This window comes from Microplitis mediator, chromosome 8 (genome assembly GCF_029852145.1).
Source record: "Microplitis mediator isolate UGA2020A chromosome 8, iyMicMedi2.1, whole genome shotgun sequence".
NCBI classification, from domain to species: domain Eukaryota; kingdom Metazoa; phylum Arthropoda; class Insecta; order Hymenoptera; family Braconidae; genus Microplitis; species Microplitis mediator.
In genome coordinates, this window is record NC_079976.1 from 3280121 (window position 1) to 3293233 (window position 13113).

General features: G+C 34.0%; 3 protein-coding genes across 4 annotated transcripts; 2 read left to right on the forward strand and 1 right to left on the reverse strand.

The window, feature by feature from the left end:
* The first annotated feature begins 1530 nt into the window (after positions 1-1530).
* On the forward strand, positions 1531-3222 carry LOC130673998 (60S ribosomal protein L7a). Its single transcript, XM_057479241.1, has 5 exons — positions 1531-1683; positions 1866-2130; positions 2227-2447; positions 2668-2790; positions 2983-3222. Exons 1-5 carry the CDS (start codon positions 1669-1671, stop codon positions 3163-3165), a joined length of 807 nt encoding a protein of 268 aa, XP_057335224.1. The 5' UTR covers positions 1531-1668; the 3' UTR covers positions 3166-3222.
* LOC130673997 (vacuolar protein sorting-associated protein 53 homolog) lies at positions 3216-6661 on the reverse strand. The gene is made up of 2 exons (XM_057479240.1): positions 6430-6661; positions 3216-5713 (listed from the first exon to the last, which is right to left on the reverse strand). The coding sequence occupies exons 1-2, from the start codon at positions 6514-6516 to the stop codon at positions 3287-3289; spliced, it is 2514 nt and encodes an 837-aa protein (XP_057335223.1). The 5' UTR covers positions 6517-6661; the 3' UTR covers positions 3216-3286.
* A 90-nt stretch (positions 6662-6751) lies between these two features.
* On the forward strand, positions 6752-12806 carry LOC130673996 (AP-3 complex subunit delta-1). Of its 2 annotated transcripts, none has more exons than XM_057479238.1 (9): positions 6752-6957; positions 7064-7167; positions 7283-7524; positions 7870-7965; positions 8053-8181; positions 8244-8654; positions 9422-9495; positions 9679-12400; positions 12468-12806. In XM_057479238.1, exons 3-9 carry the CDS (start codon positions 7429-7431, stop codon positions 12570-12572), a joined length of 3633 nt encoding a protein of 1210 aa, XP_057335221.1. In that variant the 5' UTR covers positions 6752-6957; positions 7064-7167; positions 7283-7428; the 3' UTR covers positions 12573-12806. The 2 variants fall into 2 exon arrangements, with proteins under 2 accessions (XP_057335221.1, XP_057335222.1); XM_057479239.1 differs by having other exon boundaries at positions 7300-7524.
* The last annotated feature ends 307 nt before the right edge of the window (positions 12807-13113 follow it).

The window sequence follows — 13113 nt, forward strand, 5'->3', positions numbered from 1 at the left end:
CACAATAAATGAGTGTGAATGTGACTGACAATTGACAATTTTTAGAATTTTGAATAAATAAATAAATTGTAATTAGACTAAAATTTTAAAAATGCGCATTTAGATATTGAAAAATCAGTGTGCGGATTTTTTTCCATACCATTATTTTGATTAATTTTAAATTTATAATTGTCTCATATCTGGTACATTCACACTCATCACAATCACTATATTTAACTAAATACACTTAACACATTTATGATACTGAAGTTAGCGGACGTCTAATAGTTTTTAGATTTTTTTTAAAAGGATAAATTATAAAAAAAAAATATTTGAAAAAATTGCACTTGTGGCTTTTTAAATTTTCTACATGTGCATATTTTTAGTTTTTCTTTTTTGTCGTTGATTAGTTAAAAAAAAAAATCCAAAATTGTTAACTGTCTGTTAATTTCAGGATCATACAAATTTGTGCACTTGTTTAAATCACTTTTATAAAACACTGAAACTACGAAATTTAAAAATTAGCACAACACACTACACCTTTATTCACAAAAATAATTTAAAAATTTAATTTTTCTATTTTTATTTAACACTTTTCAACCTTAACTACACCATCAATTATTTTTAATCACCACAAATTTATTCACTTTTCACTTAACGTCCCCTTAAATTTCGATATTAAAAATCTACGAACACAACATCTACATTTTTATTTGTCCTTCAAACAAATTCCATATTAATTAAAAAAAATTATCCGAAAAAATGTCACTGATTTAAATAAATTCATTCAACTAAAAATGTCAAAAAATTTAATTTATCGATACTGAATTTGTTCCTGAGCGATATGTAAAATGTCGCACGTCCACAGCTCTCTCTATCATCCCGAATACCCGACAATTAAAAAATATTTTACTCACAATTATCAGGGGCGTCACTCAATAATTTATAGAAATTATTATTACTAAAGCTTCTCACAACACTTACATCAACAATTTAAGTATAATTATGTATTAATTACCACTAAAATATTAAAATTATCACAGCACATTCGACCGTTACTTGTTCGAGCACCGAGCGTTCAAGCGTCTGTTGATTCAACCAAAATGGCGTCGCGTGGGAATTCTAAAATTTTTGAATCTAGTATTTGAGCTGCCGTTAGCGCTGCGAGTACTTTCCCAAATATATACTAATAATTAAAATAAATTTAATCAATAAAATTAATGACAATTATTTACCGGATACTAATTATTATTATCCCCTTAATTTTATTTTTAATTATTAAATTTTCTCATAAATTATTACAATAAATATTTTTAAATGAAATGTGAAAAGTGTACTCTCGAAAATTGACTTGTCCATTTTCCAATACAAAAGATTAAAAGAAAAAAAAAAATTAAATTTATTGATTTAATGAAAATTTGAATTTTTAAATTTTTTTAAATAATTATTTTATTTTATTAAAATTAAAAAATAAATTATATATTTTAAAATTGTAAATTAAAAATGGCGTCGCGCACCGTAGCGACCCCTTTCAAAATGTCGTCCGGTGTCGCCCCACACTTTTACCACCTCCACATCTTTCTTTTTCCTTTACGCGTTTATCCGCCATCCTTCGCGTTTCGTTCGCGGAGTGACAATTTTATTATTCCATTTGATATAAAGGAATCCTTCGGTTCCTTGTTATAAAAAATGGTTCAAAAGAAGGTAATTAGTCTAATTAATTATTGTAACTGCATATTTTTATCAGGAATATCTTTAAAAAAAAATTTTATCACCTAAAACAGTAGTGAGGTTATGCGTAACATGTGTGTGATACGTGATTACTTTTCTCAGTTGTTATTATCTATCAATCAAATTATTTAATAATAGATTTATTTAATTAATAGCCGAGAAAGAAGACCGGAAAGAAAGTAGCTGCCGCTCCTTTGGCAGTGAAGAAAGTCGAGCCCAAGAAGGTAACGAACCCTCTTTTCGAAAAGAGAACCCGCAACTTTGGTATCGGTCAAGATATCCAGCCATCCCGGGACTTGAGTCGTTTCGTAAAATGGCCCAAGTACATCAGGATCCAGCGTCAAAGAGCTGTGCTCTACAAAAGATTGAAGGTTCCACCACCAATCAACCAATTTACTCAGACTCTCGATAAACAAACCGGTAAGTTTACCCTCTAACTCCAATACTCCAAAAAACTTCAATTTTTTTTCCTCGTCACCTGGATCTCCATAAATAATAAAATTATTTTTTTCACAGCCAGTCAGATGTTCAAAATCTTGGAAAAATACAGACCAGAATCAGCAGAAGCCAAGAAGAAGAGATTGAAGGCACGTGCTGAGGAAAAAGTTGCCAAGAAAGAAGACACTCCAACCAAACGACCCAACATGTTGAGAAGTGGCAGCAACGCCGTAACAACTTTAGTTGAGCAAAAGAAAGCCCAACTTGTTGTCATCGCCCATGATGTTGATCCCATCGAGGTAATGATCATTCCAGTCTCCTATTCTCCACACAGCAACAACTAATTTATTTATTTATTTAATGAATGATGTAATGAATTTCTTCACCTGAGACAAAATTTCATGTTTTTAATTTGTCGGAGGATGTAACTTGACTCTGATTCCTAATTAATTATCACAATTTTATCAACAATTTATTTATGAATAATTAGCTAATAATTGTTTCAATTTTTTTTTGTAGATCGTCTTGTTTTTGCCAGCTCTCTGCCGTAAAATGGGAGTACCATACTGCATTGTAAAAGGCAAAGCACGATTGGGACGTCTCGTTAGACGCAAGACATGTACTGCTGTTGCCCTGACACAGGTAAAAATTATTTCTACTCCCAATTACTTAGAAATAAATGAAATAAATAAATATGATGATCTATATAGAGCCAATCCAATGATTGTTCATGATATGAAAACCTATTTCTTAGACTGATTAATTAATAATTTATAATTAAATCGTCCATTCATCTTAAGATTCGTTACTGATAAACTTTTTGATGAATTCCAGGTCGACTCTGCTGATAGAGCCAACTTCGCCAAGGTTGTCGAAGCAATCAAGACGAACTTCAACGACCGTTACGATGAGATCAGACGTCACTGGGGTGGTGGTCTTCTTGGTAGCAAATCAGCTGCCAGAATCGCAAAATTAGAGAAGGCTAAGGCTAAAGAACTCGCACAGAAACAAGTTTAAAAATTTTAAATTGCGAGTGTCAATACAAAATAAATAAAAACGAAAAAAAATTTAAAAGACCGTCTCTTTATTAATCAATCACAATAACAAATACAAATAATATATTTTTAAATTTAAATAATCACATTCTTTTTTTAATTAATTTCTCCAGTCTCTTTATTTTCCCGGCTTCATGCTCGGGACTGTCATGAGTTAAGTTGCTGGAGCTCTCAGGATTGTCACCAGCAGCAGTGGCTTTAAATTGTTCAATCAGCTGTAATTGTTCTTGTTTCCTCAGTCCCTTCATGTCAAGAATCTTCTGGAATTCTGGCATCTGAAGCTCCGGAAGAAGTCTGCGACACTGCTCAGCAAAACTCTTAGGACACTCAGTAGTTGACATGACGATTTTTAAAATCATTTCAGCTTTTGCCATTCCCTTGACCACGACCTTGGTGTAAGTAGCCGGAGCTTTGCGCGCTACTTGGCATCCAGTTGAAGGAAGATCTTGGAGAGCAGTCTTGAGCATGTGGACATCAAGCAGTAGCTGCTCAGCACCAACTGCATTCAGCGGCTTACATTTGTATAGCTGCTGAACGAGTTTCGGAATGAAAGAGCTGACAAACTTTACGCACAATTGCGTAAAGTATTTTCTGCATGATGACAATCTGTCGCGAATCGTTGGAATTGTTTGCCGTAAGTGGGCAATTATTGTGCTGGCATACGCGCTCTGGTCTCCAACGCTCTCGATCGCTCCCCACTGGACTTTTGTCATCGCAGTGAGCGCTGGATCACACGCGGCTTCGAGATCTTGAACTAGTAATTGTATACAATTTGAGATTACGTTGTGAAATAGATCTTGCTCTTGTGAAAGATTTATCTTCTCAGCATAACATTTATCAGTTTTCTCTTTGAGTTTCTCTTCAAGCTGCTGCGTTGTTTCCAAACAGTACTCGGCAGTAGTTAAGATACAGCAGATACGAGACTGCTCTTCTTTGCTGAACCTCGTGCTCTCGCCTTCCTTCAAAAAACTCTGGAAGTTCTGGATCAGTCCTGCAGTTGATAGATCTCTGAAGTCTCGAGTTATGCTGCTCATACTCGTGCCCAAGCTGATGCTACCGCCCATCTTGGGTAAATTATTTTGCAATAATTTCAATGCATATTCACGTAAATATTTCTGAAAAGTTTCTGAGAGATTCAGCATTATGGAGCCAGTACTCAGTTGCGTGCACTGGAGCATACATTTTTTATAAAAAACAAATAAATCAGCGCAAGAAGACAAAACGCTGCTTGGCCCTTCGACTCCATCAAAATCTTTTGATCCCGGCGGCTGGTTCTTACAGTCAGCAACAAATTTGTCCATCAGCTCAGCAAGATTACGATCTAAACTCTCAATATAAATATTCAAATACGGTTCGAAACATTTTCCAATTAAATTAGCAAAAGGTGAAGGCGTCGGCTTGTCGTTTTCTATTTTTTCTCCGCCCTCTTCAAACGGATTCGTACTTTCTTCAACCACAGGCTTAGCAATCGCAGCAGCTTCAGTTCCAGGAGTAGCACCAGCAGCTTTGAGAGTTATCCCAGTGAAGCGTTTGGCCAACAAACTCTCAAAATTACTCGTTCGTTGTATCGCGTATAGCAGCAACTTGACGTCAATCTCAACGCGTCTCTTCTGCATCAGCTTGGCGAGATCTTCCCGCGTGTTATGGCAAAACTGAACGGCGATGCGTTCAGATACTTCCCAGTCAAGTGGAAAAATAGATCCGAACTTTTGCTCAAAGTCCATCAAGTGCTTCTTGATCCACGTGTATCTCTTGTCAATTTTGTCCAGCCAAGCGATGTCCTGATTCTCATCAAACAGGTGCGCGTACTCCTGCAGCTGGATATTAACAAACCAAACCAGCAAATCTTTTTTAACTTTGGGGTCCAAGACAGACAGAACAAGACAACCGTCAGTCAGTTGGGAAAAATGTTTAAGATTCTGTCCAGAGAACGCTTCTTTAAAATCAGAAGTTATCTGCTGAGCCAACTCTATTTCAATCTGATTGACTTCGTCCGACAGTTCCTTTATCTGGGGAATGTCCATGTACTTGCTAAAGAACTGCATCACCTCCATGATGGCCTGCAGCTTCAGTACTATCTCTCCGTACTGTTTTTTCTGCGTCAACGTACGCAGGCTCTCAACCTCACCAACCAGAACGTGCAATTTATTGAGCGCAGTTATGGAAGCCGTTAGATTGCGTTTCGCGAAATCTAATTGTTTTATGTCACGTGTTATTTCTTTTACAGTTTCTTCAGACTGCTCCGCTTTGGCTTTTATTTCTTTTATCTGCACGAACAACTGCTTTATCACTTTCTGAGCCTCTTCCAGAGCTGCGCGGCCATCCTGGTCGCCATTCGTCTGCCCTCGGACTACTGCCCGTATTTCTTTGTCTATCGAACGTTTCTTGTACTCGAATTCGTTGATAACATCGTCGATGTTTGATAGTGATTGCTCGTTAGGAAACAATTGGTTTATATAATCCACTACGTTGAAATCTGGTTGGTCCAGCGGATCATTACTTGGTAATACCTAAAATTAATTAAAGTTTTTAAATATTTATACCAGACATTAATCTTGATGACTGATAGCACATCAATATTTTTATGATCCTGAATTTAGCAGACAGTTAATAATTTTCAAATTTTTTTTCCGTCAATTTATTAAAAAAACTAAAAATATGCACATGTAGAAAATTAAATAAATTACAGGTGGAATTTTTTGAAATTTTTTTTTTAAATTCAAAAATTATTAGACGTCGACTAATTTCAGTATCATTTTTTTTATGATTCTGACAGCTGACGGCTAATAAATTTTGGAGTTTTGAAAAATGATAAATTATAAAAAAAAATATTTAAAAAATTGCACCTACAGTTTTTTAAATTTCCTACATGTACATATTTTTAGTTTATTTTTTTTAAATTAAATTTTTGAAAAAAAAAGTCCGAAAATCGTTAATTGTCTGGTAACCAGTATCATTTTTTTTATGACACTGAAAGTACCAGACATTTATGAATTAATTTGTTGTTAGTAAAATTTTTATAATTTTCACAAAAATATCATCAAAGTTTCTCAAGTGCAATTTTTCAAGTTTGTCCTACAAATATTTTACTTGTTTATGTAAAAAAAAAAATTTTTTAACGTCTGCTACTTTCAGTATTATTTTTTTTACTCCAACTGGTACTTTAATAATTATGTCTGTTATTTAAATAGAAACATAAATAATTAGATAATTAAATAATCATAACCTGTTCAATGACAGTTTGTACATCAGGTGGAAAAGTAAAAAAATTAGACATCAGTTCATCAACGTCATCTTCCTCATGTGTTTCCATCACGATTCAGCAAAAATATTCCAGTTTTTAAAATTAAATTTTCAAATTCAAATTCAAATTTTAAATATTTAAATTTCTTATTATTTGTTATAAACACTCAGCTGTCACCCACCCACGTTCAGTTGTTGACCTAAAAAAAAAGGTACAAGTGACAACAACAATAATAATAATAAGTATATAAAAAGTATGTAGCAAGTGTTGCCAACAGAATAACAAAATATACATCAGCAGTTGAAGACGTGTCACAAATAAAAAAGAGAGTAACTTGACATTTCTCCCACGAATTATGGCAAACATGTGAATGCATATGAAGATGTGAAGACAGAAAAAGACGATAGATATTTATGTAAAATAAAAAAAAAACATTTTTGGTGTCTCTACTTGTCTGTAACTATCCAGCGATAGTTAATTTATTTACAATTACGACTTACAAACCGGCTGGTAATTATTGTTATAATTTTTTGTAATATACAATATATATTATTATATATTTTGCAAATTAATATATGCATTTAATAATATCCTCCCACATAAATCCATAACGCAGATGGTGAAAATAAATCAGTAGTTATCGTTATCGTGCTAAAGAAATTTAAACTAAATGACTAAGATAAAGAAGTAAATAAATCTGGATATATTTACATCAACTAGGTATTTAAATTTAATTTTTATTTGTATATAAGTATGTATTGTGGAGTATATATTTATTTATATTGTATAGTAACTGTGCTAATTTGATAAATATCCTTTGATCAATCTAATGTAGGTACTGATAATATGTAGGGTACAAGTGGGATTCAGATGATAGAAGAGGCCTTTTAAGTGGCGAATAAACTTCGAAATAAAATTATACCTTTTTCAACGTCAGTAATATTTAATCCAAGTTATCCAAGTCTGATTTCCACAGATATAATGGCTCTGAGAAAAGTTAAAGGAAATTTTGAGAGGATGTTCGATAAGAATCTCACGGATTTAGTCCGCGGGATCAGGAACAACAAAAATAATGAGGTAATTTCATTCACTTTTTCTTTATTATTCAAAAAAGTAGTGTAATTAATTAAAATATATTTTTAATTAATATTAATAATTTATATGACCACCAAAATTAATTTGAATATGATTTTGAAGTTAACAGACACTAAGTAATCTTTGAACTTTTTTTTGCAACGAATCAATGATTTAAAAAACTAAAAAAATGCACGGTTAAAAAATTTAAAAAACTAGGTGCAATTTTTTTAAACATTTTTTTTTTATAATTAGTGATTTTTAAAAGAATAAAAATTATAAGATGTCGACTAACTTTAGTATCATATTTGAATTTGAATTTGAATTTAAATTTTAAATTATTTACAGGCTAAATATATAACGCAGTGTATAGAAGAGATTAAACAGGAATTAAGACAAGATAATGTTGCTGTCAAAGCTAATGCTGTTGCTAAATTAACATACGTATGTAATATTAATTAATTTACTAATTTACTTACAAAATTTATCACCAGTAAATTGATAAATACTTTTCTTATAAATAATCGATAGCTTCAAATGCTGGGGTATGACATAAGTTGGGCTGGTTTTAATATCATTGAAGTAATGTCATCAGGTAAATTTACTTACAAACGTATTGGATATCTCGCTGCAAGTCAAAGTTTTCATATGGACACTGAGGTAATTTTTTAAAAATGAATCAGAAATTTTTATTTAAAATAAATGATTATTTATTATTTTAGTTACTGATGTTAACAACAAACATGATCCGCAAAGATTTAAACAGCCAGAATCAATACGATGCAGGTCTAGCACTAAGTGGACTCTCGTGTTTCATAAGTCCTGACCTAGCTCGAGACTTGGTCAATGATATCATGACCTTATTAACCAGCACAAAGCCTTATTTACGTAAAAAAGCCGTTCTCATGATGTACAAAGTATTTCTGCGCTTCCCCGAGGCTCTACGTCCCGCGTTCCCGCGTCTTAAAGAAAAGCTCGAGGACCCCGACAGCGGGGTGCAGTCCGCAGCAGTCAATGTTGTCTGTGAACTAGCTAGAAAAAATCCGAAAAATTATTTAAGTCTCGCGCCAATATTTTTTAAACTCATGACTACTTCGACCAACAATTGGATGCTAATTAAAATAATCAAACTCGTAAGTATTTTATCAAATCTAAAACTTACTCGGTACTTAACAGTCTAATTAAATGTCCGGTGATTAATCATTAACTATAATTTATTATTTATTTAATCTTCAGGATTTAAATGCTGAAATTTTTATAGTATTTTAAATTTAATTTACTACAAAAATATCTTTTGTTGATTTAGTTTTCAACGATAACGCTGATCGAACCAAAGTTGGGCAGGCAATTAACCCAACCGCTCATTGATCTGATATCGAGGTTAATTTAATTGATATTAGATGAGCTAGCTTATGTTTATTAAATCAATGTGTTGATTATATGTTTGCTTATAATTAATCAGCAATTATTATTTTTTTTATAAAATATGTAGGACGGATTATTTCCAAATGATCTTACTCAGCAAGTACTTTATACTTATTCAAGTACTTGACCTTTTTTTCAAGAAAAATTTCCATGTCTACCCAAGCTATTTTTTTAAAAGTCGCTATCGGCCAAATTTACTTATCTGCAAAATTTTAAATCTATGCAAGCGTTTGTGTGCAGTAATAATTGAAATTATTTTTTAAAAATTTACTCCATGCAATCTTGTAAATTTTTTTCATATTTGTAGCGCTATCATAGATCGTAGAATTATTATCAGTAGTATGACCGACGATCATTTGGAAAAATCTGTAGGAAAATTACAACGAAAGCCACAACATCCTGAGGTTTAACATTTTTTTTTTAGCAGTCCTGTATTATTAGCTAGCGTTAAAAAATTTTGAAAATTAATTTACAGTTTGGCGCATTGACACCCTTAGAACCTAGGCTTGGAAAAAAACTCATAGAACCTTTGACCAATTTAATACACAGGTAACTTTTTTTTTTAATAGTTTTATTTCATTTTTAATTTTTCTATCGCATCTCCATAGAGCTTACAGCTAATAGTCGAGTGTAAGCCACTACTTAGTTAACAATTTACTCACTTGATACCAAATACTTAAATATAAATGTACAAATAATTATCACACTTAAAAGTAATGAAAATAATTCCAGTACATCAGCAATGTCTCTGCTGTACGAGTGTATAAATACTGTGATAGCCGTCCTGATATCAATATCATCTGGAATGCCGAATCACTCAGACTCAATCCAACTTTGTGTACAAAAATTACGTATATTAATCGAAGACTCGGACCAGAATTTGAAGTACTTGGGTCTGCTGGCGATGTCCAAGATATTGAAGACACACCCGAAGAGTGTGCAAGCTCACAAAGACTTGATAATGCAGTGTCTTGATGATAAAGACGAGAGCATAAGATTACGTGCCTTGGATCTTCTTTACGGAATGGTTTCAAAAAAAAATCTCATGGAAATAGTCCGTAAGCTGATGATCCACATGGACAAAGCCGAGGGTACAACTTATCGAGATGAATTATTGTCGAAGATAATTCAAATTTGTTCTCAAAATAATTACCAGTTTATTACGTACTTCGAGTGGTACATTTCGGTGCTGGTCGACTTGACGCGTATGGAGGGTACCAAGCACGGACAGTTGGTGGCGACCCAGCTGCTGGATGTTGCAATCCGTGTTCAAGCCATCAGGAAATGCGCGGTCCAACAATGTGCCTTACTGTTGGAGAACGCCCACTTGCTGACAGGACAACCGCGTGCTACCATGTGCGAAGTTCTTTACGCAGCCGCCTGGATATGCGGGGAATTCTGCAGCGAACTTGATGACCCAATAGTTACACTAAAGTCAATGTTAAAATCACAAGCGTCAAGTCTACCGGGTCATATTCAAGCTGTCTATGTTCATAATATTTTAAAATTAGCAGCCGTTACGCTGAATAAAGCTTACGCTGAAAACGATGATGAGACTATCGAACAAATATTTTATCTTAAAGATAAAATGGCTGAGTTTGTGTGCAGTGGAGACTTGGAAGTTCAAGAAAGATCGAGTGCGGTATTAGTGTTGTTTGATTATTTAAAAGAAAATCCGTCACTGATACCTGAACTAGCGGCTACTTTTGAAGGCGAATTAAATCCAGTGGCTCCTAAAGCTCAGAAAAAAGTACCGATTCCAGAAGGATTGGATTTGGACACTTGGATAAATGACCCGCCCTCGGAGACTTCTGATGAAGAGGATCTGGATATGAATGATATTTTTGTTAAGTCGGAAAAATCTGAGTACAGCGGACGCAAAGTCTCGGTTGAACCGACTGTTGAAGAGCTGCAGCGAAGACGCGAAGCCAGAAAATTGGAGCAAGAAAATAACCCGCACTATTTGAAAGCCACTGCCAGTCCAAGAAATACTAGCAATAGTATTAATAATTCTTATCATAATTCTGATAATAAAAATGATGATTACGATCAAATTCCTATCACTGAATTAGATATACCGGTGTCACTTAAGGTTAATTCATTTTCAAATTCAAAACTGCTTAATTTAAATACGGATATTGACAAGCAGAAGCGCAGAAAGACGCATGGGAAGAAGAAAAAGTCGAAGAAAAATAAAAATCAATCGAGTACAGACGATGATGTAGAGGACGGTGGCTATCCAACGCATTTTGTAAATACTGGAGTCGGGGAATTACCACCGGGTGCTGAACTGAGCGACAATGATGACACTAATTTGACGGACGTCAACGATCCACATCGGGCATTGAACATCGACTTGGATATTCCGCTGCGCGAGGACGAGCGACTGCCGGTTCTCGAGCATCGGGCCACGGATATTGTGGCGCTAAAAAGCAGGTCGCCGTCCCGAGACAAGAAGAAAACCGACAAGTCGAAGAAAAAGAAGAAGAGTAAGAGCAAAGCTACCGAACAAAATGACAATCAAAATAATATTGACTTATGGCTGGGCAATGATGTAATAAACGATAAAGAAAACTCGGGCAATGAGAATGTCAACAGGCAGAATGACGTCGATGAGTCAAAGTCGAAATCTAAACGCAGTAAGTCCAAGAAGAAGAAGGACACCGAGGAGAGCACGAGGAGGCGCAAAAAGAAACACTCAGACAGTAAAAAACATGACAAGCCATCGGGTTATGAAGAAACTGCTGGTATTTCTACGCCTTCGAAAGAAATATTGCCGGGACTTAGGAGCAATTGTGATGATAATGATGCCAGTGCTAATCAAAATGAACCCAGTGACACTTCCGATTATCCAGAGTATTTACAACTTGCGGTGAACGATAAAATTAAGATGACTTATGAGTTGAAGCAGCTGCCGCACGAGGTGGGAAAGATTATTGCTGTCGTGATGTTGATGAATACGGGGAATAAATTGCTGAAGGAGCTGGACCTTGATGTCTCCGACGCGTCTGCTCTAAAGCTAGTCCGCAGTCTAGGCGAAGAGTCGGGCATCAAGATACGAACGCCGCTGGCTCCTTCGGCCAGCACCGAAGTCCATCTCTCTATCATCGTCTCCGACGACACGTTCGCTCAGAAACTTCGGGGATCGCTCACTTACATGGTAGAAAATGAGGGCGGAATGATTCAAGAGAAGCTAGACTTCACTCTGAGACTTTCTCACTGCAGTTTCTTGATGGGAAGTCTTTCCCACAGTTACATTCTCACTGAATTACTGAATGGCGACCAGCTGACCTTCAAAACTAAAAATAAAATAAAACTTACACGTGATTTCAATCAGACGTTGGAAATTATTTGCCAGCGTTGTCATTTAACGCTCGTTGAACAGATTGATGACACTGCTTCTCTCTATGGTCAATCACTAAAAGGTCATCATGTCTGCCTTTTAGTTAAAAAAGTAAGAAATTAAATTATCAATTAATTAATTCATTTATTTTAAATTAATTAATTTTTATTTTTCACAGAAATCATCAGATAATTCTTCCTGCCTGGCGGTTGAAGGCAAAGGAGATAATAATTCATTATTATCAGGAGTTGTTAATGAAATAATTGAGTTACTGGCTAATTAGGTTAATTATTAACAAATAAAACTTAATAAAAATAATTATATATATATATTAATTATATGAAAATTACGAAGATAATACACAGAGATGTTATATGTAAAAAAAAAAATATCTATTGCTCATTTGTAGCGAAAATTTTTTTTTTATTAAATTTGTATATTATTTACCCTAGTAGGTGAATCATTTTATTGAATTAAAAAAAAATTTACCTCACGTCGCGGTACTAATTTATGTAATTTTTTTAAAACTTATTTTTTTTTTTTATTAAAAAATTATATTTTCTGATTACTGTGGGTTGAATTTCCCAAATTATCATATATTCTATATAAATGAAAGTGATTTGAATAATAATTAGAGCCATGTCTCAAAAAAATGACGAAATCCGAACCGCGGGTTCTCCGCAAAGGTCAAGCTGTCGCATTCTTGATTTCATAATCAGATAAAAATAATAATACTGAAGTTAGCCGACGTTTAATAATTTTCGGATTTTTTTAAGCGAGAAATTATAAAAAAAAAATATTTCAAAAATTGCACTTCTAGTCTT